Below are 22,379 nucleotides of genomic sequence, written 5' to 3' on the forward strand. Positions count from 1 at the left end.
AGAAGCTAAAGAGAAAGGACAAAATTCAATTCAAGATATTACAGCTAATGCCATAAACTGCATTGGGAAAATTCCCCATAGCTTGGAAGCCGCTCTAACCCATCATTTTGGAGTGATGAACGCAACTGTTTACTGCAAGAGCCTCGATGGATCTGTTGCATTTGTGAAGAGCAGAAGTTTGAGTAGTGCATTCAGATGCATCTTTTTCTGAGTGGATAAGATACAAGTAGCGCAACGTCTGTTCACACAGGTATTGTGAATATCCAAATGTAGGTAGAATACACTGTTTCTTCCTCAGGTATGTCCTTTCAGAAATTTGGGAATAATTTGATATGTAACAGCTGAGTCCTGGGGTTATTCTGAGATCTGACATTTCACCTCTTGTGAAAAGCTCTGCTGGAGGAGGATACTTCTATGCTTTTGTTTGTTTATTTTTGCTTTGAGAACGTCTTTACAACCTCAGTTTGGAGTCTGATGGAACAAGCATTTATGTCTTTTTGAAGTATTTTCAGATAAGACACGCTTGCTTTTCTCAGGAGGAGAATGGGCACCTTATTTTTCACTTTGAGTATATACCTGTTTCTTAATGGATTTTACCAAAGGTGACAAGTTTAGAGGATGCAGCATAGTAACTAGGGGGCTGCTTTGTTAGGCTGGTCCTCAAACAATTCAGTAAACTCCAGTAATTAGCATAAGCATCCTCAAATTAACCTTGCATCTTTACATCTCACAAGGAAAATACGGTAATTCTTTGAGGGCTGTGGAAGTGTACAAGGAAGCTGACAGGCCTAAGTAGATTGAAGTAGTTCTGCTCTAATTAATGATGTTGACAAGCTTTTCTCAGGTTTTCCACATGCCTTTGACTGTGGGGCTGTCCCTAACCTCAAAAGCATGTGCGTGAGTTTCTTACATCTTTTTTTTTGCTTTTTATTCAGTCTTGCTGGTCAGCATATTGTGACCTCCAATGTTTCATAAGACTTGTCAAACTGACCATTGATGAAACAAGGAGTTCCCATGTTCTTCTGTTTTTCCATTTCTTTCCCAACAGCTTTCCCTTGACCTCTGTTTCAGCCCTCTGTAGCCCTTTTCCCATGAGCTAACTTAATGGAATAAAATGATAAAATACCCCCAAACCCAGCTCCATAGGTTTCTTCTGTGTCAGTGAGTTCACTGGGGCCCTGGAATGCTCCAGTGAGCTGCAGAGCTTCAAGCAAAGGAGTGATACCAGATGGCCATAAGTGAGGAGGGGTAACCGGAGCAAGGTAGGAGTGGTAATAAGAGACAGGGACAATTGGAAGCAAGCCTTTGGGTAGTAATGAGACATTAGATTGGCTCAAAGCCTGTAAAGCCGCAGTTAAATTGCCATTTGTAATTTTTCAAACAGAAAATAGCTGTGTGATTTTATGGATTTTCAAGAATGTATTCCAGATGCTATACAGGCACTATCTTTTCATTCCAGGGGTATTGGGCTCTCTTTAAAACTTGTGGCTTCCTACTGATTAATTCAGCAGATGAGATAGTTGGAAAATCTTTCACACATTTGAATCTGTAGTGAAATAGCAGTTCTTTTTCCCCAGAGATGACATATCATTATTTCTACAGCCTGAGAAGTAGTATCCCTCCAATTTTATGTTTTATATGGCTGCCTGATCTCATCATATACCCAGCTCATACTGTATTCAGCTAGAGCTGCTTTAGCAGAACTTCTTCATGTATATTAACATTTCTTCAGATGTTTCTAGACACAAACCTCCTGTTGATTTATGGCTTCACACCTTTCTAAAATACCTGAGAAGGGGTCTTGTGGATTTTGTGTAATAGGAAGCTGTGAGAATGGCATGAGTAGACTACACTGGTGCATTACACAATTAGATTTAACTGTATACATCTCAAGGTGAATGTCACAGGGATTGTGCTGGTACAGTAATGAGCAGGGGTGTACTGTGTTTGGTGGATGTAGCTCACTGATGCAAAAACTTACTTGAGAGTATGGTCAATTGTGACCGGCCTAGTAGGAACAACCCTTTGCGAATTGTATCTTTCATGATGACCAGCCTGTAGTTTGCCGGTTCTGCTCCTTACAGAACAGACAGCTTTTGGTTTCAGATGTCTGCTGTGCCTTCCTGTGCTGCTGGGATACCTTGATGAGCAGTGATGTTTGCTCTCTGAAAGCAGCTCCACTTATGGAGAGGAAGGCAAGCAGGTGAGCAGTGATGATCTGGCTTCTCTTGCTTCTATCTAGCAAAGAGTGAGTTACTAATTACTTCTGATGTCACAGATTGTTTCCTGTTGAACATGACCCATCTTTTCTGCTTTCACTTTTTTCTTTATTTTTATTGTTTTCCCTGGTTTTGAACCTCAGGGAGAACTCCGTAACTCTTTTTCTGTGTGATTCCACCTTAAATAACTGTAAGTCATGAAAAAGTGATGCAGGTGGTACCTCAGCTTCCTGCACTGCCTGCTGTGATATCCAGCACTGTTGCCATACACACAGTGCTGATGTAGCGAACATTTGCAGGGGACTTTTCTGGAGGCCTGGGTTATATTTCTTTATCTTTCTCATGTTGCCAACTAAATTTTCTGTGAGCTCAAAAATCAAAAGTAAAGAAATCATGCAACAACATATGACATAAAATTGAGAGCAGAATATTGCAGTTTGGTTCCTAGCAACACAGGTTCATGTAAGCAAGGCACAAGTTTCTCCCCATCCTAGTTGCATCCTCACATTTGCTTTCTAAAAAGCAGAATACATTGAACGTATTTCGTCGATAATAGACTTATGGTTTCAATGGCAATGTCTCTGCAATGGAATTGCAGTGGAGTATAATCTAAGATCTCAGGACAGACCGTGTATGAGTCCTCTGCTGTATGCAGCCTTGTTTTTATGCCCCTGTTTCTTTCTCATTTATTTTTTTTTTTTGTTCCCCACCCGTTACTTAGGAAGTGGCTCAAATAATTCATTTCTTTTAAAAAGAATTGCTCTAATTAAATGTCTGTTCAGATGTGTATCGTGCAAGCACTTCTTAGAAGAGTGTATTTCTAGAAAATGTGTCCCGAGTCAATTAGATTGAAAGTTCAAGGTAAGGTTCATGTAATTGAAAATATAAAGGGTATCTAAAAGGGAAGATGTATTTGTTCATGCCACCTACTAGATTCCATGAGGTATTATTCTCATCACTATTCATGTTTTTGAAGGATAAAGGCTTTTCTAATACAGTTGCTGTGCTAACTAGATTTTTGAAGGATAATTTTTGTAGGCTTTTGTTAATATGAGGGGAGGGCTCATTAAACAATACTAAAAGGAGGTGACAGTATAGTACTGGAATGCATATTTAGAGACGTGGTGGCTTAATAATGAAGCAAAAATTTCCATAATTTCCTTACAATAGTTTTTCATTTATGGTGGGTTTCATGGATTGTACAGTGTATTATGGATGTAATGAAAATTGACTGATTGAAAATTTAGTTCTGACATTTCCACTTAATTGCATTTTAAAGCAAAAAAATCTCAGTGTACAAAATCCTTTGTTCTGTGGAGACCTGCACAACTTTAGGAAAGTTAAAAGAAGGCAATGCTTATTATGGAGAACATTCAGCTTAACTTTTTTCCCCCTTGCTCCAGTTATAGTCCCAGAAGATATGGCAAAATGTTAAAGCTGTGAAATAACATTAAAATGCCATTTAATGTGTCAAGGGAAACATTGTTTGTTTTTTTTACCTCTGATAAAAAGACTTGAATAAAAGCTTTTTCTTCTGTAGTGCTCGCAGGTTTTCAAGTAGATGGAGATGGCTGTTGCTAGCAGCAGATTATACCAGATGCAGAGTTTCCTAGGGATGTGTGCATTGTTTGCTGGAGACAGGTCTTATTGTCTTGCCTCAAGGCATTAGGTTGAGTCTCTAAGACTATTTAAGTAGTGATTTTTGTCCTTTGAGCTAGTGGAGTGTCACATGGTGCGATGTGACATTTTTAGGTAATGCAAGAAGTGGTTGTTTTTTCACTTGGATATGTAGAAGTAGGTGACCTCTGAAGTTTTTGCAAAACCCTTAAAAAAGAAAAAAAGAATTGCAGATTTCAGACACTTGTTGCTAGGTTCCCTGTCTAAAAAATATAATAAATTAGCATTTCATCATAGTTCTTTATCCACAGAAATATTATCAAGGAAGAAATGAAAGGGTCTGCATTTGTATTATACACCTTAGCATGCAAGTAGAGGACCAATACAGCTGTCTGTGATGAATGTCTGAAGATTTCCTGAAAGTCCCACTAAAATAAAATCAAGTATTTTATAGGGATTAACTGCTGCGATGTTACATATGAGGTAATGGGCACAATAAACTTTCCTGTTATTTCACACTTGTCTGTGTATAGGATATTTATTTTTTTCATTTGAAATATCTCATTTTTGTGCTAACACAGGTATTTGGTAGGATGATGTGTAATCTCCTTTAATACTACAATTTGTGTAATCGTGTGAGATTTCATTTGAGCTGTAGTTTGTAAATAAATCTATATTATGAGTATGAAGTAAAAATTATGCGTAGTGGAACCGTGTGTGGTACCAGTCTGTTTTGTGCGGTTTTGTTTTCTTTTTGTGTGGGTTTTGCTTTGGTTTGGTTGGGTTTTTTTTGCTTTTGTTTTTTCTCTTTTCATTAAATTTGCATTTGCTGGAGATCTCCAGATACGCAGTGTTGCATCCTTGTACTTGTTGAATGTGTCTTTCTTGAGTGCATTCATCTTGGAGACAGCTTGAGCAAGCTTCAGCGAGTATGAAATTGTCTAAGCAATTGTGTATTTTGGATAAGATATTTTTTCTGAAAAATGTTATGACATGTCTTAGCCTGTTCCAACATAATAGTAAACACTTCATGAATCCATACATTGCTGGAGAAAATGTGAATTTGCAAGGTTTCTAGTTTGACAGAAGTCTGCCAGGAGGTTGTGACACAGCATGCTACTGTGAAAGATAGTTTGTAGAGCAACTCATAATATGTCACACCTAGCAACTCTGCTAAAATTATTCAGTGCTGCTTTTCTTCGCTGGTTTGCACATTATAATGCGGTAGTCATGTTGGGTTAATGTGTTAATGGATGGTCTTCAAAGTTTAGTGAACACAAGCAGGTTTTGCATCTCACTGTTTTGTATGCAGCTGGTAGTTTTGTTCAGGGCTTCCTGTAGTTTCAAGATTCAGTGATGGCTTGATGTTCAGTGTTGAATTCAAAGTGAGTCAAAACATTACTAACAAAATGAACAGTGTTAAGCCATTTAATCTTCGTGTTTTGGTTTCCTACTTGGTGCTAAGGTAGCATCAAAGCTAAGGAATTTTTAAAGTTAATATCCAGACAAATGTTTCTCTGCCAAAAGCAAGCAGTTAAAAGCTTGAAAATGCTCAATATGATTTTAAGTAAACAGTTACTTAACCTTTTTTTTTCAGTAAATGCACATTTAGAAGTAAATAAACATTTTCAAGTAAACATCAGAAGACTTGATGTGACTGGTCCTTTCTTACTAGTGCTACGTAAATGCTTGTGTTGTGAGGCAGTTTCTTATCCGTGTAGGCTTTCCCTTCCATTCTGTGTAAGTTTTCTTGAATTGTGCTTAATATCTCTGTTCCATCTTTCTTGACCAGATTCTCTGCTATCAGTGTGACAAATAGAGGTTTCAAGGTTGTACTTTTGTCTAAGATAAAACAGTGGTAATGGTCTCTGTAGATACTTTCCGACCTGAGCCATGTGTGCTGTGGCCTGATAGCTTCATATATGGGATTCTTTTGGTGTGTTAGTTTGTTCTATGTCTGAGGTTCAGACAAGTTACTTCTGAGTTGGGAATTGTAGTTGCTTTCCTGTCTCTCATGCAGAATAACTTCAACTTTGAACCTGAAAATGATCAATGTTAAAAATATTAACATACTCTCTATCCTTCTTTAGGAAAGCCCAACAAGAGAAGAAGAAAGTGGTTCTAGCAGGCTGTGTGCCACAAGCCCAACCTCGTCAGGACTATCTAAAAGGCTTGAGTATTATAGGGGTATGTATCTTTATCAACTAGAAACAAAGGTTTTCATAAATGTTTTCAATATGCCAGTGTCAATACATAGACTTTCTTGTCTTTCTCTGGGAAAAAGCAGCAGAGAAGCTTGGTACCCACCTCCCTCCCTCAGTAAGTCGTCTTGCATTATGCAGCACTTAAGTCTTCTTTCATCCAGGCTGATTTGGTTTGGTTGTGGCATGAGGGGAGAAGGAGAGGGGTACTCTTGGTCTAACTGAAAAATATCCAGGCTTCATCCAGCATGATGAAGATACCTATTGCCATATATTCTTTAAAATATCATGGTGTATTTCTTTGTCTTAAAGCAAATAAACTGCTAAAATTAGTGGAAGAGTGTAAAAGACCGGAGCATATAAATTATACAGACACATCTGGGGGTTTGGTGAGTGTTTTTTTTGTTTTTTGTTTTTTTTTCTTTACACTATTAAGCAGAATGGCAAATAGCAGTGATTATTTTGTTGAAATTTGGGGCAGTCTGAAGTGTTAAATCCACCAGTGACTGAATTGTTAAGCAGTTATCAATGTTTTCTTTGAAAATGATAACTAGAAAGCTTTTGACTTCATTTAGTTAGTGAAGTGCCTTCAGTATCCTCTGGGATGAAGTACTGCTGTATAATTGAATCACCTTTGTAAATCAGTCATGAATACCCAGGAGTCAAAGCACAAGCTAACAAAGATTCTTCATTTTTCAAGCCATTAGTTAAAACTGGATTAATTTATAAAAGGCATGTTTGAGTTGAAGCAGTGTCGTTAGGTTTAGTGTGTGAGAATGACAATGATGCTGTCCTCTACTATGCTGAGTCAGAGCAGGTGACTGTACAGCATCATTTCTGCATTAAAAATGTGAAGAGGTCAGTGCGTTTCCACCTAAGTGTCATGAATTCAGGTTGAAACTATAGGAACAACACAAATGAACTGAAGCTTTCACTTTGATTAGAAGATCATACCAGGTGGTTCAAACTAATTTAGAAGTAAGATAATTGTTTGGAATTCGGAAGAAGATGGCTCCATTAACTGATTTATTAGAATTCTTTACAAAGATGGGCTTTGTGCTATCTGAATCTTTTAATGGCTGCTGTCACTCAAAATGTTATATTCCCCCCCGCCTTTTTTTTTCCCAGTTGCCATTCTCAGTGATGTTAACATCTATAAACTAACTCAGTGCCCAGAAATGGTATTCAGGGACTGTAAAATGTCACACTATATAGTTACAGTTTAAAGGAAGAAACAAACTTTCCATGCCACTCTACAGTCTTTCTTTACACAAATATATGCAAGAGAACTGTGCTGATCTGTCATCTCTAAGACTCTGGCTAATTACACTTTGTGCAGCAGGATAGAAAAAACAAAAAATAAATGGTGAATGGATTTTGCTTTGGCTCAGAAGCAACGTAGTCGTGTGATTTGTAATTGGTCATTATAGTAAAGATATCTAGACATGTGAAAACCGAGGGAGAAAAAAGAGGTAAGTCACTATCCTTTGAAGAGTGTAGTTTGGTGTTTCAGTTTTGATGATTTTAACGCAGGAAACTTAGGGAAGCTGAAGTTTGATCTTATTTTTAAAAATCATTGTTTATTTATTTTCAATTTTCACTTCTAGGTAACACAATTTATGAAAATTAGCCTCTTAATTTTGGTATCTAGAACTAGTGTATAGTGAAAAATATTTGTAGTTTTGTATTCATTACAGAAAGAAATATTTCTGTTAGGAGCTAAAGTACACTGTTAACTGCAGTGTTCCCAAGTCCTTTTGGATTGGAGCTGAAAATACTGGAACATGATCTTTGCCATGTAGGACACTGTCTTCTAACTGTCATTGCTGTGGTAAAATTTACTGCGCTTTAAGTAATAGATGCTTTAGCTCGGAAAGGCCCTAAACTTTAGGCATAACTATTAACAGAAGCAAAGCTAAGAGCAGATATTGTCCATGTTTTCAGTTTGTATATTTAAGATTTTCTTTCATTTTACAAAGACTGTGTGTGAGGGGGTGTGACTGCATGTAAAGGATAAGAGTTGTTATCTTACTATTGCAAAAACCTTTTGAAAGGAAGTTTTGACAGAATTGAGAAATAGAAAACATTCTGTTGGCAGTATGATACTGACTCTGCTTTAAAATTTTAAGCACTAAGTGTACAGTTTTGGAAATCTTGCTTTACCACCAGGTTGGTCTCATCTTCAACTTGGCTGAAAGAGATAGTTGATTTATTGTTGCTTATGTAAGCTCTGCTTTTTCTTCTCTTTTTTTTTATTTTTCTGAAGAACAGTGTTGTTTAGGAATGTGGTTATTTACCAGCAATTATAACTCCCTTGGGGCACCTTTCTGAAGGCAGAGTGTGTCAGAGGGCTTCTCTGCTCATATTATGATGGAGGAGCGAGTTGAGATGTAACTACCAGAGAAATCCTGGTAACTTGGGATTGTTTTGGTCTGCACTTGAGAAATACTGGACTGAACTTCAGCTGTTCTTTATTTATTCCTTGACTTGGGCAGAAGGGAAGGAAGGGCAGCTTCATATGCTTGTTATCATTTGTGGTACACATTACTGTGTTTTTATGTTTCTTTAAAGGCATTACCACTTTTTAGAAATAATTTGAGTTAGGGTTTGCCAGAGGCTGTATATAAGGCAAACCATAACATAACATGGCAAGGTAAAGGGGCTGTTTTCTGGACAGGGGAAGGTCTAGGTAGTAATAAACCTGCCAAGCGTGGAAAGCGCACAAAACACTTAATGATGCATTACAGAGGTTCACAGCCATTTACACTCTGTTGGTTTCCAAAGCTTACACCTTCGTGTTTGGAGTATTGTACCCACTTCAAACTCAAGTGCATGTATGGCATTGCAAAGAGAAATCAACTCTTGCAGTTAGGAGTTGTTCCTCACTTGTAAGTTGCTAAAAAGAAGGATATGTGACTTTGTTTATACTGATTGTTTTGAGGGGATTATAGGGAAGGGAGGGACAAGGGGGAATTAAAGAATTATCAGACATTTTATGTTCTGGGACTCATGAATGTAGGTAGTTCTAGGGTTTTCTCACTTCCTGAAATGCCTACAACCCCCCTTGTTCCCAGGGGTATGTTGAACCACTGGTATGGAATAAAACCTTTTGTTTCTTTGGCACTTGTCTGGAGTTTGAAGGTGTTTGATGCTATGTGTTGGAACCCCTGACCAGTTTTCTGAGGGATCATAGGGTTTAAGAGTCTTCACAAGTCCTGTGTATCTGTACTTTGAAATCATCAAAATTATTGAACATACTGAAAACATGGGGCTTAGTGCACATATGTATCCTGTTAAAGGCATGCAATAGCTACAGAAATAAATCTCTTCCTGAATGAGAACCCCAGTTCTCCTTCCTTCCCCATCTTTCCTAGTGTATCTAATATCTAATGTCAAAAGACTTGTCATCTTCTGCCATACAGCCATTTTCCAAAGGAAGAATTTCAGCCTATTTTTTTTTTTTCTGCACAAAATATATCAAGTATTGCCAAGGCTATAACCCTCCCTCTGCTGCTACACCAAAGTCAGAAGGTACAGGTCCTGTGCATGGTAAAATTATTGCATGCTCTTTGGCCTGGTTGAACCTGAAGGCACTACTTCCAGGAGAAGCATGTAGCTGTGAAAACTTCCCTGCAAGGGCTCTCTGCATTCCCTTGAATAACCTTTTCTAAATTCTCCAAATACACTTTTCCTGTGGCTGTTCTATTCTGTAAGGTGAGCTTTAGGTAGTTTTTTTAATACCCAGTAGCAACTGTGGAGAGTGATTAGTGGAAGTGCTGAAAACTCCTGGTAGCAGCATGTTTAACAGTAGGAGCACTGCTATGAAGTAGATGATTCACTATAAAAAATGCTAAGTACATTACAAAAAGTAAGCACTTGATGTCTCAAGCTGTACATCTGTAATTGGTTTACACCAATGTGCTTTTTAGGTCTCCATTTGTAAATCCCTCCACTGAGCAGGCTTTAACAGTGCCATTGTAAAAGAAAAAGCAGCGTGACTGTATTGAGATGCCAAATGCTTGTACATTGTTACTGCTTTGGTGTCCTAAATGAGGATGATGTGTTGTATGATATTACTGATGTTCAGTTCATACAAGCTTCAGTGATGTTTGCAAAACAGAGATAATGACACTTCCCTACCTTGCAGTGTTTGTGTGGTCACACTGTGTTAAAGATTGAAAGCCTCTCTGCTGCCCTTAAACTAGAGCCTTGCATAAATGCAAATATCCACTGTGTACTTCATGAAAGACTAATTTGATGGAATTTTATTTTGAATGATTTGAATTAGCAGAATTCTTGGAAAGCCTGTTGAAAGCCTGGGAACAGGTGCGCACTGTTCTGTAATTTATGGCCAAGAATGATTTCATGCAAAATTCATGCTCAGTCAGTACCTCTCAGCTGGTCGGCTTTGGCTTGCGAATTGCCAATGCTGATACTCAGATATGATGCTTGAACCTGGAACGCCAGGAAAGAATTATTCCAGTTAAGCACCTGTTTTTAAACTGAGAATTGGACATGCAAAGAGAATCTATCAATTTCCACAGCAGTTACATACTGTCCTATGAATCAAAAGGTGTAGGAATTAATTTAGATTAATTTAGATAAGAATTACACTTCAGCTGCGTCAGTGTTTAGCAATGAAAATCAGTTGTTTACATGTTTCTGTGAGGTAGTCTTCTTCCCTTTAAAGTCTGTGTAGAGCCTGCTCTCAGAATACCTTTCTAAGTAAGAATATTGCCCATTACTATGGTCAGTGTTGTCAGTAAAGGTTTTAAACACAGATGTTATCCCTCTGAAGCCAGAGTGGCTAATCACATGCCTTTTGAAGTTATGTGTTCAGCCCTAGATTTATGCTGTCTAAGTGCTGTAATTTGAGAGTGTGTTTTGCTCAGCTCCCTTTATGGTCAGTGGAGATAATTATCTCTAAAATAATTTAGATTTTTAGAAGATCTGAAGTGACTTTTGAAGCTGTGTATTTCTCTTTTACTGGCTTTAGAGAGGGGATAGGCTGAGTAGGCTTTTAATATCCAGCATCTGACAGAGCTGCCTAAACAAGGTGAGATGAAGGTGAGAGTTGGTGAATGGGAGTTAAAAACTTCAGGATTAGGAATAGCAGGTTGGAATTACCTAGGGTTTTCCTAGATGAGAAAAAAAAAGAAATTTCTCTATTTCAAGTAGTTTTATCTATGTTTACTCCCAGGGTGTTCATAAGCAGCTGAGTGCTGATAGTTTCCTCCGGCAGTAACCTCATGCTGTGCAAGCAAACCGCTGCCCTTTCCTATATTCCTATATTGTGGGTACCGTTTCCTCAGTTTCTCTGAACCATTGGCTGAGTTGTTGGGTTTTATTTTGGTTTGCAGAGTTTTTTCAATAAACATTCCTAGTCTTCGGTATTTCTTGTGTTTATCCTGCCTTTACTGTCTTCAAGATCTTTTTGATAGTCATTTTCTGATACTTGATGTGCTTACAGATTGCTTGTGCTACCTCTGGGAAACTCAGGGAAGGGAAAGGAAAGGGCCTTTGGGGAAGGCTCTGGGAAGAATATCTGGAGAGAGTTGTCACTATCATGTCGATATCAGAGAACCTTTAACCTTCAGACCTTCTGTAGTGGAAAAGACATTTCCTTTGATGCTGAAAGGAAAGCAGGCTGTGGGGAGCAACTGCATTCACCCTGGGGAGGGTCCCAGAGAAGGCTGATTGTGGCTAGAAACCTGGCTGCCACTTTTAACCAGTGGTGGTAACTGTCAGTTTCTGGGAGCTGACACTCATCAGAGGGTGAAACCACAACCTTCTTGTACAGCCACTGGTGCAAGCATCAGAGATCTCATACTTTTATCTCTGATTCATTTTTATTTGCTGATGATTCTACCAGGTTAATCCCAGATCCTCAGGAGAAACAACAGTTGTCAGCTGAAGGATCCCTTGTGACCACTTACGGAAATGGCTTGTCAGATGCAGGAATTACTCTGTAATCTTGTGATCTGAAGAGAATATCAAAAAGTTTCTCTTACTTTCATGGTAGGTTCATGGCTGCAGTTTTCTACATAGCTTTCTTTGATCTGAGGCTTGCCAACTTCTATAGAGTACAAAAACTGGGGGTGAATGTGCAACCTCACACTTAACTGCCCGTTAAGAGCATTTAGTTTATAGGAGCTCTCTTAGAGGCTGTTTTTCCTAGAGTTGATCTGCTAAACAGTTCCAGGATGTTAATACTGGTTCTGAGACAACTTGGATCATGCCTGAGAGCTTGGAAGAATTTGTGGGACCATCTTCAGCATTCATGTCTGTCTGCACTCGCAGACCACCTGGTGTGAGACTGCAGACATAGCACATTACAAGCATGTCTTAGGGCTGTTTACATCTCACAGTCATCTGTTGAATGGAATTGTGACAGCACAAAGGGAACTGAGGGACTTTATCTGATGACAAATGAGCCATGTGAGTGTTTCTGTATTCCTTCTCTAATTACTGGTGCTTAGTTGGAGAGCTCAAGGCTTCTGTCTCGGTGCAGTGCTGGCATGTCCATGGTTTGAAATGTGGCTGGCTTGCAATTGTGTGTTCAGGAGTGACCTGCAGCTTCAGCCCTAGCATGGATCCCCCTGTATCTGCTATGTGTATATAAGAGCTGGATACATATGATTGCTGAGCTGTACTTACCCCTAGCTCTGATCTCACCAGGAAGGCTCAAAGATTTTTCCTCATCTTTGTTTCAACTCAGGCTTCGTGCTTTGTTACAACTCTTATTTTTTTTCTTGCTTTTTTGACCAGTCCGTTTCTTGCATTGACTACTCCTTCGTCTGATGGGTTTTGCCAGTGCTCTTGTCCTATAGTCTCAGTCCAGATTTCTGTATTAGTGTAGTCCTGCTCAGCTGCTTGCTCCACTCTGCCATTAGCTTTTGTTCTACTCAAGTCGTAATGGAGAACCATTTGTAATGGACAAATGTCCATGTATATGCTTATACGACAAACAAGTTCTCACAAGATCTATGGCGCCAAGTATGGTGCACTAACTACATCCAGCACTAATGTATCTGCTGTCAGTCTGGAAGGTTTGATTTGTAGAGACTCGTTACAAAGAAACGTTGAGGAATGGTATTTTCTCTTCATATGCCACTAAGAACTTTTATGTCTCTGTGCTTCATAGGCTTCCTGATGGAGACATTATTGGGTCTCTGTTTAAGAAGTTTACAGATGCCTTTGATACCACTCCAGAACAGAATTATCCATAAAGTTAGTGAGATGTGGGGAAAAGAATCCTGCAAGCCTTTGTATACTCCATAAAATTTAATTACCGTGACTTTGTGATTTTCCCCCTTTTTCTTTTTTCCTCCGTTTTTTTTTTTTTCAAAGAATAATCTTCTGAACCCTTCCCTCATCTTATGCCAGATTCACCTCAGTTTTACTAAAATACTTTTATCTTCATAAATGCAGATGGGAAGTATTCCATCTTTTCTTCTTGAGCGCTTGTGGCTTTAGCCAAACAATTTCCAATAATCTCAAAAGAAAAATACTTAATGTGGGACATAACATGTAAGGCAGAGTAAACATCCATTTCTAGTCACAGATCTCATCTATCCACCTATAATTTTAATTACTTGAACTGAATTCTTGACAGATATATTCAGAATAATCTATCTAATTAAATAAAAATACAATATGCTGGTCGTTCTTTCTGCATCTTTATTTAACAGGTGGTTAAATGCAGGAGCTATGCAAATTCCTCTTATATACAGTACAGTAAATAATCAGGTGGCTCAGGTTATGAACCAGCCAGGTTTCTCTAGGTTTAAAATTATTATGAACTAAAATTTAGTGTTGAGGTGTGTAACAGTAATATTTTAGGCAATGTATTTGCCACAGACTGTGTTCTCTGTCTGTAGTTGTAAATGTGTGCACTTCTGGTTTCAAGTTGCATCTTTAAATCTGTTTTTAAAAAAAATAAGTAGAAAGTCTCTATGTAACTATCTTAGGTCATAGTTTTTTAACTTTTATCCAAAAGGGATACGCACACAAGAATGTGAATATGCACATGTTCCACAGAACTGCTTAAGTGGGCTTTCTTTAAAAGTAGATTGCTAAATATTGACATATGTTTATAATATGAATTCTTGTATTTCAGCAAAGGATTTAAATATATATCTTTTAATAAGAGTATAAAATGCCCATATTAGTGATACTTTAAATAATTTATGTTCTAGAACTCGTAACTAATATGCTGTCTTCAGAAATATGAAGAGGCAGAGATCTGTGTTTTGAAAAGGCTGCATTTCAAAAGGTTTAAGAAAAAAAATAGTTCTACATGGACTTGATCCAACACCCAGGCAAGGAAAGGAACAGACTCCCACTGACTTTTGTTGGGAACTCCAGATCAGACACCAGCTACAGATGAGCTTTTTTTTGTTTTTTTGTTTTTTTTTTTTAGCTGCTATTAAACCAATTGGAAAATGAATGTGAAATAGAGGTGACTGCAAACATGCGTTTACAGGAAATGACAAACTCGGCGGTTTAAGGGCAGAGAGATTTAATGGTTTTGATGCAAGGGGTCCAAGTTCCAAGCTCCTTGTTGCAGACCAGGTTCAACTCTTGAAGCCTCTGCAACTTGTGCTTTTCAGCTTGTTTTTGAAACAAATCGGAAAAGAAATTCTAAGGAAATGACTGTAGAAGTCATACTAAATCTAGTTCATATAATGTAAAGCTTAAAGAAGCAGTGTTTAAGGAATGTTGTGGGAAAATTATAAACTAATTAAATGGGCAAAGTATCTTTTCCTGCATTGTATGTCAACATCTATGGCGATATATTAGTAGACATTACATACAATAGGTGGTTTAGAGAAAAGTTGTAGGTAGAATCTCAGGTTCAAGAATTTGATGTGTTTAATTTTGCAGTATTAATGCTAATTCTTTCTACTTCATATACCGACATCTCTATAGTATATTGGCTATTAACTTTAAATAAATAATAATATATCAAATAAGAAATAGTTGAACATTTTATTACATTATGGGTGACTTTTGGCAAATGTAACAAAACATCAATCTGTTGTCTTTGCTGGAGATGCTATGTCACACTCATTAAATATTATTCTGTCCTGTGAAAAGCACTGGGGCTTTTCCTTCCATTTCCAAATGGAATGCCTGCTGTCAATCCAGGACTATGTCTTGTTCCCTTAAACTTGACCACAGTATTTTTAATTTCTTCCCATATTCCAGTGTCTTTCCCCTACAGTACTTAATTTTCTCCCCTGTAGTCTGCCCTCACAATATCCTCAGCTGCTTGTATTCTCTACCACCTACTAATTTGGTGTTAAGACTGGGGGCTATTTGAGCCACCCAGGTACTGACTGCCTGGGTGAGCACTACCCTTCATGGACTATGAACAGCAGTTAAGCTGTGAATTTTTTTTTATCCATTTGGTGATTTTTTGCTGAACTTACAGTTGCTATTTTTGAGGACAAAATTTGGTTTAAGTTAGATGGTGAGTTTTACAGTTAACTTTTGGAAGATGAACCAAGATGAACAGAAAAAACCTGGCTAAAAACATAGCCCCAGACTCTTTATTTCCCCTTGGTTCAGGAGAGCACACATAAGAAGAGTTTATATAGAGTATGTCCAGTTGTTGACTACATAGATATTGACCTTCTGACTTTTTTTAGGTTCAGCAGATAGATCGTGTAGTAGAAGTTGTGGAGGAAACTATTAAAGGTAAGCATCACACTTGAAATAATTGCAGATAGTCTGAAAGATGTAAACATTAGCTATCAGAAGTGCTGCTGTTACTTTCATTATCAACCTAATTCTTGCTTTTTTCTGTATCTAAATGTTTGGACAGTGGTATACTTTGCTGTGTATGCTTTGTGTAAGTGGTTAATTTCAAAGATCTTTTCTGACAGGAGCTTTGTGGCCTGTTGGATTCATGGTAAATGATCTAGGGGAGACTTCAAGAAATCATTTAAGTTCCATTGGTGTAGGTGAATGTAGTGTATTGTTTAAAGTTTCTGTGCAATCTTAATGCAGTGCTGTATCTCTTATGTTTGGTCCTCCTGTGTTTTCTTCTTTTCACATTTTGGCTCACTTCCCTGAGATTTCCTTAGCAGGACAGATAAATTATCTGCTGGTTTAATGTTCTTTTGTAACTGTGCTCCTTGTTCTCTCTGGCTGTGTGCGTGTGTGTGTGTACACTCAGTACTTTGCAGTGAAGGGGGGAAAAGACAGTATTGTTTCTGCAGCCTGACTAGTAAATATTTGCTTTTAAATAAATATATTTGTCTCAGTCTTTCTGGGTTACCTAAGTTTGTCTCCATTACTTATCAGGCCATAAAAATTACTGTTCCATGAAGCTTTAAATTACAAGGTTTAGTTTAATTGGCTGTACTTTCAATATAAACAAGTGTCTAGTCCACAAGACATTGCCTGTAACTTTAATGCTGAAGTATGAGTTTTGGAAGTACCGCATGAATATGTAGAAACAGAGCGAAATTTTAAAAGAAAAACGTTTCTATCAAGAAATTGTGTAGTGTGGTGGAAGGCTTCTAGAGTCTGTGGTTTGAAGGCCTTAAGATTTCATGTTACTTTGAATACTTTCAAAAATGAGACCTGTACTTTTATGTACTCTCAATCAAAACTTCTCCCAGTTTATCCTCACCTTATGACATCTATCTTTTCTTTTGAGTACTGTACCATACAAATGAAGAAGAAAATGATTCAGTGTATTCATATTTGTTATTAAATAAGCCAAACTGTTTTCCCAGAATCATCACGGTGTTTATAACAATGTGTTGGAAATGGGGATGCTTCATAAGAGCCTAAGAAGAGCTAGGGGTGTTCAGCTTGGAGAGGAGAAGGTTCAGGGGGATCTCATCAATGTACCTTCGTGAAGGGAGGGGATTAAGAGCATGCAGCTAGGCTTTTCCAAGTGGTGCAGAATAGCAGGACTGGAGGCAGTGGGCGCAAACTGAAGCACGGGAGGTTCCTGCTGAACATCAGGAGACACTTTTTGACTCTGAGGGTGCCAAGTAGGTGGTATAATCTCCATCCTTGGATGTATTCAAAAATTGTCTGGATGTGGTCCTGGGCTCTAAGCGGCTCTGCTCAAGTGAGAGAGTTGGAACAGATGTCTTCCAGACACCCCTTCCATTATAACCCTTCTGTGAAAATAGAGTTTAAATTGGAGAAACAATTGACAAATTGACCAGGGGTCTCATACATATGGTAACGGTTACTTTTGCAAAAGCCAGCCATAAAAAAAGGAGGGTGTACTTACTTGTGTTACTTTCATTTAAATTTGTTTAAAGATAATGCATTAATTTATTTGTTTGGGAATCATTTTTCACTAGTGGTGAAGAATGTGAAGCACTCTTTCACTGTGTCAAGAAAATGGCTCCCCTGTTGGATTTGTTGAAAGCTTACTGTACTTCTTTGGAATTATTTAGAACACTTTCTATGAAATATAAAGGGGTTGATTTTACCTTTATTTCTCAATGTCTTAAAGGCATTGTCAGGAAACTGTCTTCAGAGCAGTGTCATTCTGCTGCTTCAAGAGATGGTTTCAAGAGTAGATCTTTATGGTGTTCTTTACCTCACCTGTCTGAAAACATTGTAATTGCTAGTTCCCAACTCTTCACTAAGGTAATTCTCCTAAACACTTACTGTGTGACTTATCTTCTTATTCTTTTTTATCAGAAAATGTAAAAGGTGTTAATATTTACTATTGCACTAACAGCCAGAAGAGACAGAATTTTTGAGACCCTATGACTTCACATTCTTACATCACTCTGACTTTTATTATAAGTATTACAGATCTTTGGCATTTCCTAATTATGAGGTAAATTATCAGATAAACTGTCATTTCCTGGAGCGATCTTTAATAACTGTGTACTATTTGTATGCAAGTCATGTCCGATTAATATTTATACTGTGTCCCCGAATGTTTTTTAACTAGAGGCATCTTCAGGTACTTTTACTATGATACTGTAATTTATGATCTGAAACTTCTATACTGCCTTCTAGGAGCTAGACAAATTAATTCAATCTCAGCCTCAGAATTAAGTTTCTCAAAGTCACAGTTGCTGTTGCGTAGCCAGAGTGTGTCGGGCTTCCTGATACACATCTCATCATGCAAGACTCTGATTTAGAAGTTCAGTAAATCCTGCTTCATCTGCACAATACCTAAATTGTAAGACTGGATTACAGCAATTTTTGCACCATTAGGGCACCCATTTCCGCTCATCTGCTTAGTTTCCTAGTAACATGTTATAATGACATAGTATGTTAGGTAAGTATTGGTAAGGAGTTGTAATGTCTGTGAGCTAGGAGACAACACAGTTATAACTGATGAATGTTCCATCATTAAGTAATATTTCTGTGCAGAATTTAAAGGCTGTTTGAGCTGATCACTATAGAGCATGTCCCAATAAGGTGAAGATTAGTCTTTGATGGGAGCCACAGAATGTCTTTATGGTGATTGCTCAAGTCAGTATTTTATGAACCACTTTAAAAGCTGTCTTAAAATCCAGTGTGTGTGTACAAGCTTGCATCTAAACAGTTTATAGTAGGCAAGATAATCCATTTATTCCACAATTTGAAAGAGGAATGTTAACTGCTTACTGTGAAAATTCTTCTCTTCTTGGTTTTCAGTTTAGGTTTTTAGGGAGTTGGGCCTTTCCCCCCTTTCTACACATGCTAGCTCTCAAATCCTATGTTATTAAAGTTTTCTGGAGTGGGAGGTATGGAACAAGAGTATTTCTATAGAGTCTGCTTTTAGCTTAGGCCTTAGGGAGATGAGGGGCAAGAGTTGAATTTAGTCCATATTGTGTCAAATGCTTTCATTTTTTTTTCTAATGCTTATGTTTCACAAACCATAGTTTTACAATGGGTCATTAGACTTGATTATAAAAAACAACCAAAGGAAATTACTTCAGGGTTGAGCCTTTTATACTTCACATAACCTTTCTTGATTTCAGTCACGTTGACCTGTCTGGTGAAGCTGCCCATCCATTCCAAGTTTAAACATTAACCAGTATTTACTAAACTGTTAAATTGTCCTCATGTGGTTAGTAATTATGGATTGCTGATAACTGCAGTGTCAGTCTGTATGAAAATGAGCAGATAAAACCCCCCCTTTAGCCATGTAGGCTAAAGTATAGAATTTATGCTGGATTTCCTACCTTAGAGGGTGTGTATAGGAATGCCTGCATGTGAAATGGTACTTGTATCTGCTGTTTGATTTCACTATAATTTGCTGATAACAGTAGTTAAATTACTCTTTTTCCATTTCTGTGATTGTGGGAAGAGTAGCTTTGGCTTAAGAAGCTGGTGACAAGCCAAATGAAGAATAAAAATTGGAAGAGGCAGGAGTTTCTTTTTGAGGAAGAGTATCATTTGCCACTGAGTCAGGAAACCGACTGTGCTGAAGTGCAGGTTGAGGAGGGTCAGAGGGAGGGTAGTGGCCTCATTGAGTCCCTGTTTCTGCATCCTTTGGAAGGACGTAGAAAGGGGGCATAGTTTTGGATGGGCTGTTTTATTTATTTCACTGTGTGGTGGGTTGACCTTGGCTGGCTGCCAGACCCCCACTCAGCTGCTCCTTTGCTTCCCCTCCTCAACAGGACAGAGGAGAAAATAAGATGGAATAGCTCATGGTTCACAACAAGGACAGGGAGATCACTTACTAATTACCGTCACGGGGAAAACAGGCTTAATTTGGGAAAAAATAATGTAATTTATTGCCAATTTAAAATAGAGTAGGATGGTAAGAAACAAAGAGACAACTAAAACTACCTTGCCCTACCCCCTTCTTCCCAGGTTTAGTTTCACTTTTTCATCTCTGACTCCTCCACCTCCTCCCCCTGAATGGTGCAGGACGGGGAATGTGGGTTGTGGTCATCCTATAACAAACAGCTCCTCTCTGCTGCTCCTGCCTCCTCACCCTGTTTCCTTGTTCCAGCCTGGCCCTTCCCATGGGCTGCAGTCCTCCAAGAATTGCTCCAGTGTGAGTCCCTCCCATGAGGTGCAGTCCTTCAGGAACAGGCTGCTCCAGCATGGGTCCCCCATGGGCTACTGCCAGGAACCCTGCTCCTGCATAGGCTCTCTGTGGGCTGCAGCTTCCTTGGTGGATCTGCCCACTCTTGTGCGGTCCTTACAGGCTGCAGGGGCATGACCTGCTTCACTGTGGTCTTCTTCAGGGGTGCCTGGAGCACCTCCTCCCCCCTCCTCATTCTTTCACCTTGGTGTTTGCAGGGCAGTTTCCTGCACTCTTTTCCTCCCCGCCAGGCAGTGATGTGTGCTTTCTCACGCCACCAGTGACTGAGGGACTCAGCCATGCCCTGTGGTCAGTCTGTTGGAGTGGCCATGTCCAGCAGAGGTCAGCCCCAGCTTCTCCTTACAAGAGGCTGCCCTGCAGTCCCCGCTGCCAGCACCTCGTCATAGACACCCCATGAACAGTATTACATCTTTAGCAATATTTCTAGGTAGTAGAATTGCCTTTTAAACTGGGATTATTGAAAAGTCAAGGTACTACTGGGCAAAACTTATGCAAGGAGTTGTCTGTATTTGACAGACTAAAAAAAGTTTGTGGGGGGTTGTAATCAGGCTTTCAATAGGCAATATACAGAACTACAGCTTTTCAGTAAGTCAGTGAAATGTCTGGTTAAAAGATTGAGCATCACCCATTTGTGTGTATTGATTGCTGATATAGTAAATGTAGAAAAGTCACCTCCTGCCCCTTTCTTGTGTCACTGGATTCAAAATTTTGGAGCTGTTTGTTGAAACAAAAATTATTATAGGCTTTTGTTGTGGTCTAAGAAAATGGCTTTATGTGTGGAAAGGGTGTCATTACTGAAACTGGTAGTGTTGGTTTTTCCTTATGTTTATTTGAGAACTGCTTTGACAACAAGCATTGGCATATGAAGAACCTGACTTGAAGGTATCCCACCTTACAGATTTTAGAGGAAGGGGATGTCATTCAGCCAAAACACTTAAATGGGAGCAGTGGGTTGCATTTTGATTGCCCTTTTCTGACGGCTTAGGTAAAGTGTGACTACTGAAGGAATGAGTTCAAAATAGGAGTACCATTATCTGTGACAGTATCAATTCTGGGAGTTTAGCTTTGAAGACTGTAATTTAAGGAGGACACTAGAATACAATGAGGAATATACAGTAATTACAGAAAAACTACTTCTGCAAAGACAGATTTTAATTGCTTTTGTAAAGCATCGATAATTACTTGACTTACTATAAAAATCTATATACTGGGGGCAACAGATTCCAATTGCCATCAGTTGGTTCCTGTTCTTACACCAAAGCTGGTTGCAGTTTTTCCTGTGGCTGTTCAACTGCTTTTAGGCATGCAGTGACTTATCAGGTGTGTGAGGCAATCCAGGAGTTTAGGTGGGGTTTGTGATGATTTTTCTCAGTGTAGTTATATCATTGATTTGGTTTAGGAAACTGTTAGGACTGACTGTCCCTCTTCTGACTGTCATTGTTATGATTTGAAATAGTTCACAGAAACTGAATGGGAGATAGTGCTGCAGAAGAAAGCAAGTGATGAAGGGGGGGGGGGGGCAGAGGACAGATTGAAAATCATGGTAGGAAAATTGTGTTTGCTCATTGTTAAATGAGCATGTGACATGCACAGGAAGGATTCCTTTCCTTCCAGACCTGCATGTTCTCTTTTCCACACATTCAATGAATGGCCATCTCAAAGAATCCCTGCTCTTCTGTCTTTTTCATGTTGGTTAGGCTCAGCTGGCTTTAGCTCTGTTAGAGAATCCTCAGGGCTGGTAAATGTAAAGAGTACCTTGTTCAAACCAGTCCAATTTAGTTATCGGTAGGAGGAGTACAAATAGGTGGCAAAGGAATAGAGATAAAAGTAAAAACTTGCTTTTGCATACAGTGAGAACTTCAGCTCAATGTTTAAGACTAAATTTATTCTGTTCAACCTGCACACCCTTAAACATTAGGCAAGTTACTTGTACTGCAGCAGCTGGCTCTGACAATCCACCCTTGGGCATTTCCTGTCCTCAGAACACAGCCCGTTTCATCTGGTTCAGAATTTCTTTTCTTTGAAAGTTTCTGTCCAAAATCTCCTGAGTCTTTGAGCAGCATCCTTCATCAAATGCATTCCTTCAGAGAGGTGAAGGCAGAGGGTCAGGGGAACTCTTCCTGTACCCAGTTCTTCATGTTGTCCTTCTGAGCTGTGGAATTGTAGCCAGCACTTAGAGTTCACAGGAGTTTAATGTTTAGTCACTTTTTCAGAAAGACAATAACATCACATGATTTTGAAGTAGGGTGAAGTTATTGAATCCTGGAAAAAACAAAACAACAAGTGCTTTAATAGGGCATTCCAAGT

General features: G+C 38.7%; 1 protein-coding gene across 3 annotated transcripts in view; it reads left to right on the forward strand.

Annotated features, from left to right (window-relative positions):
* The window catches only part of CDKAL1 (CDK5 regulatory subunit associated protein 1 like 1), a 392,748-nt gene that overhangs the window by 107,414 nt on the left and 262,955 nt on the right, over positions 1-22,379 (forward strand). For all 3 annotated transcript variants that reach the window (XM_062618034.1, XM_062618036.1, XM_062618035.1), the window contains exons 5-6: positions 5,927-6,023; positions 15,691-15,739. In XM_062618034.1, coding sequence (XP_062474018.1) covers positions 5,927-6,023; positions 15,691-15,739 — 146 coding nt within the window. The remainder of the gene's footprint in view (positions 1-5,926; positions 6,024-15,690; positions 15,740-22,379) is intronic.

The sequence above is a fragment of the Pezoporus occidentalis genome, unplaced genomic scaffold, assembly GCF_034315485.1.
Source record: "Pezoporus occidentalis ecotype Australia unplaced genomic scaffold, CSIRO_AGI_Poc_V1 ctg2, whole genome shotgun sequence".
Classification (NCBI taxonomy): Eukaryota; Metazoa; Chordata; class Aves; order Psittaciformes; family Psittacidae; genus Pezoporus; species Pezoporus occidentalis.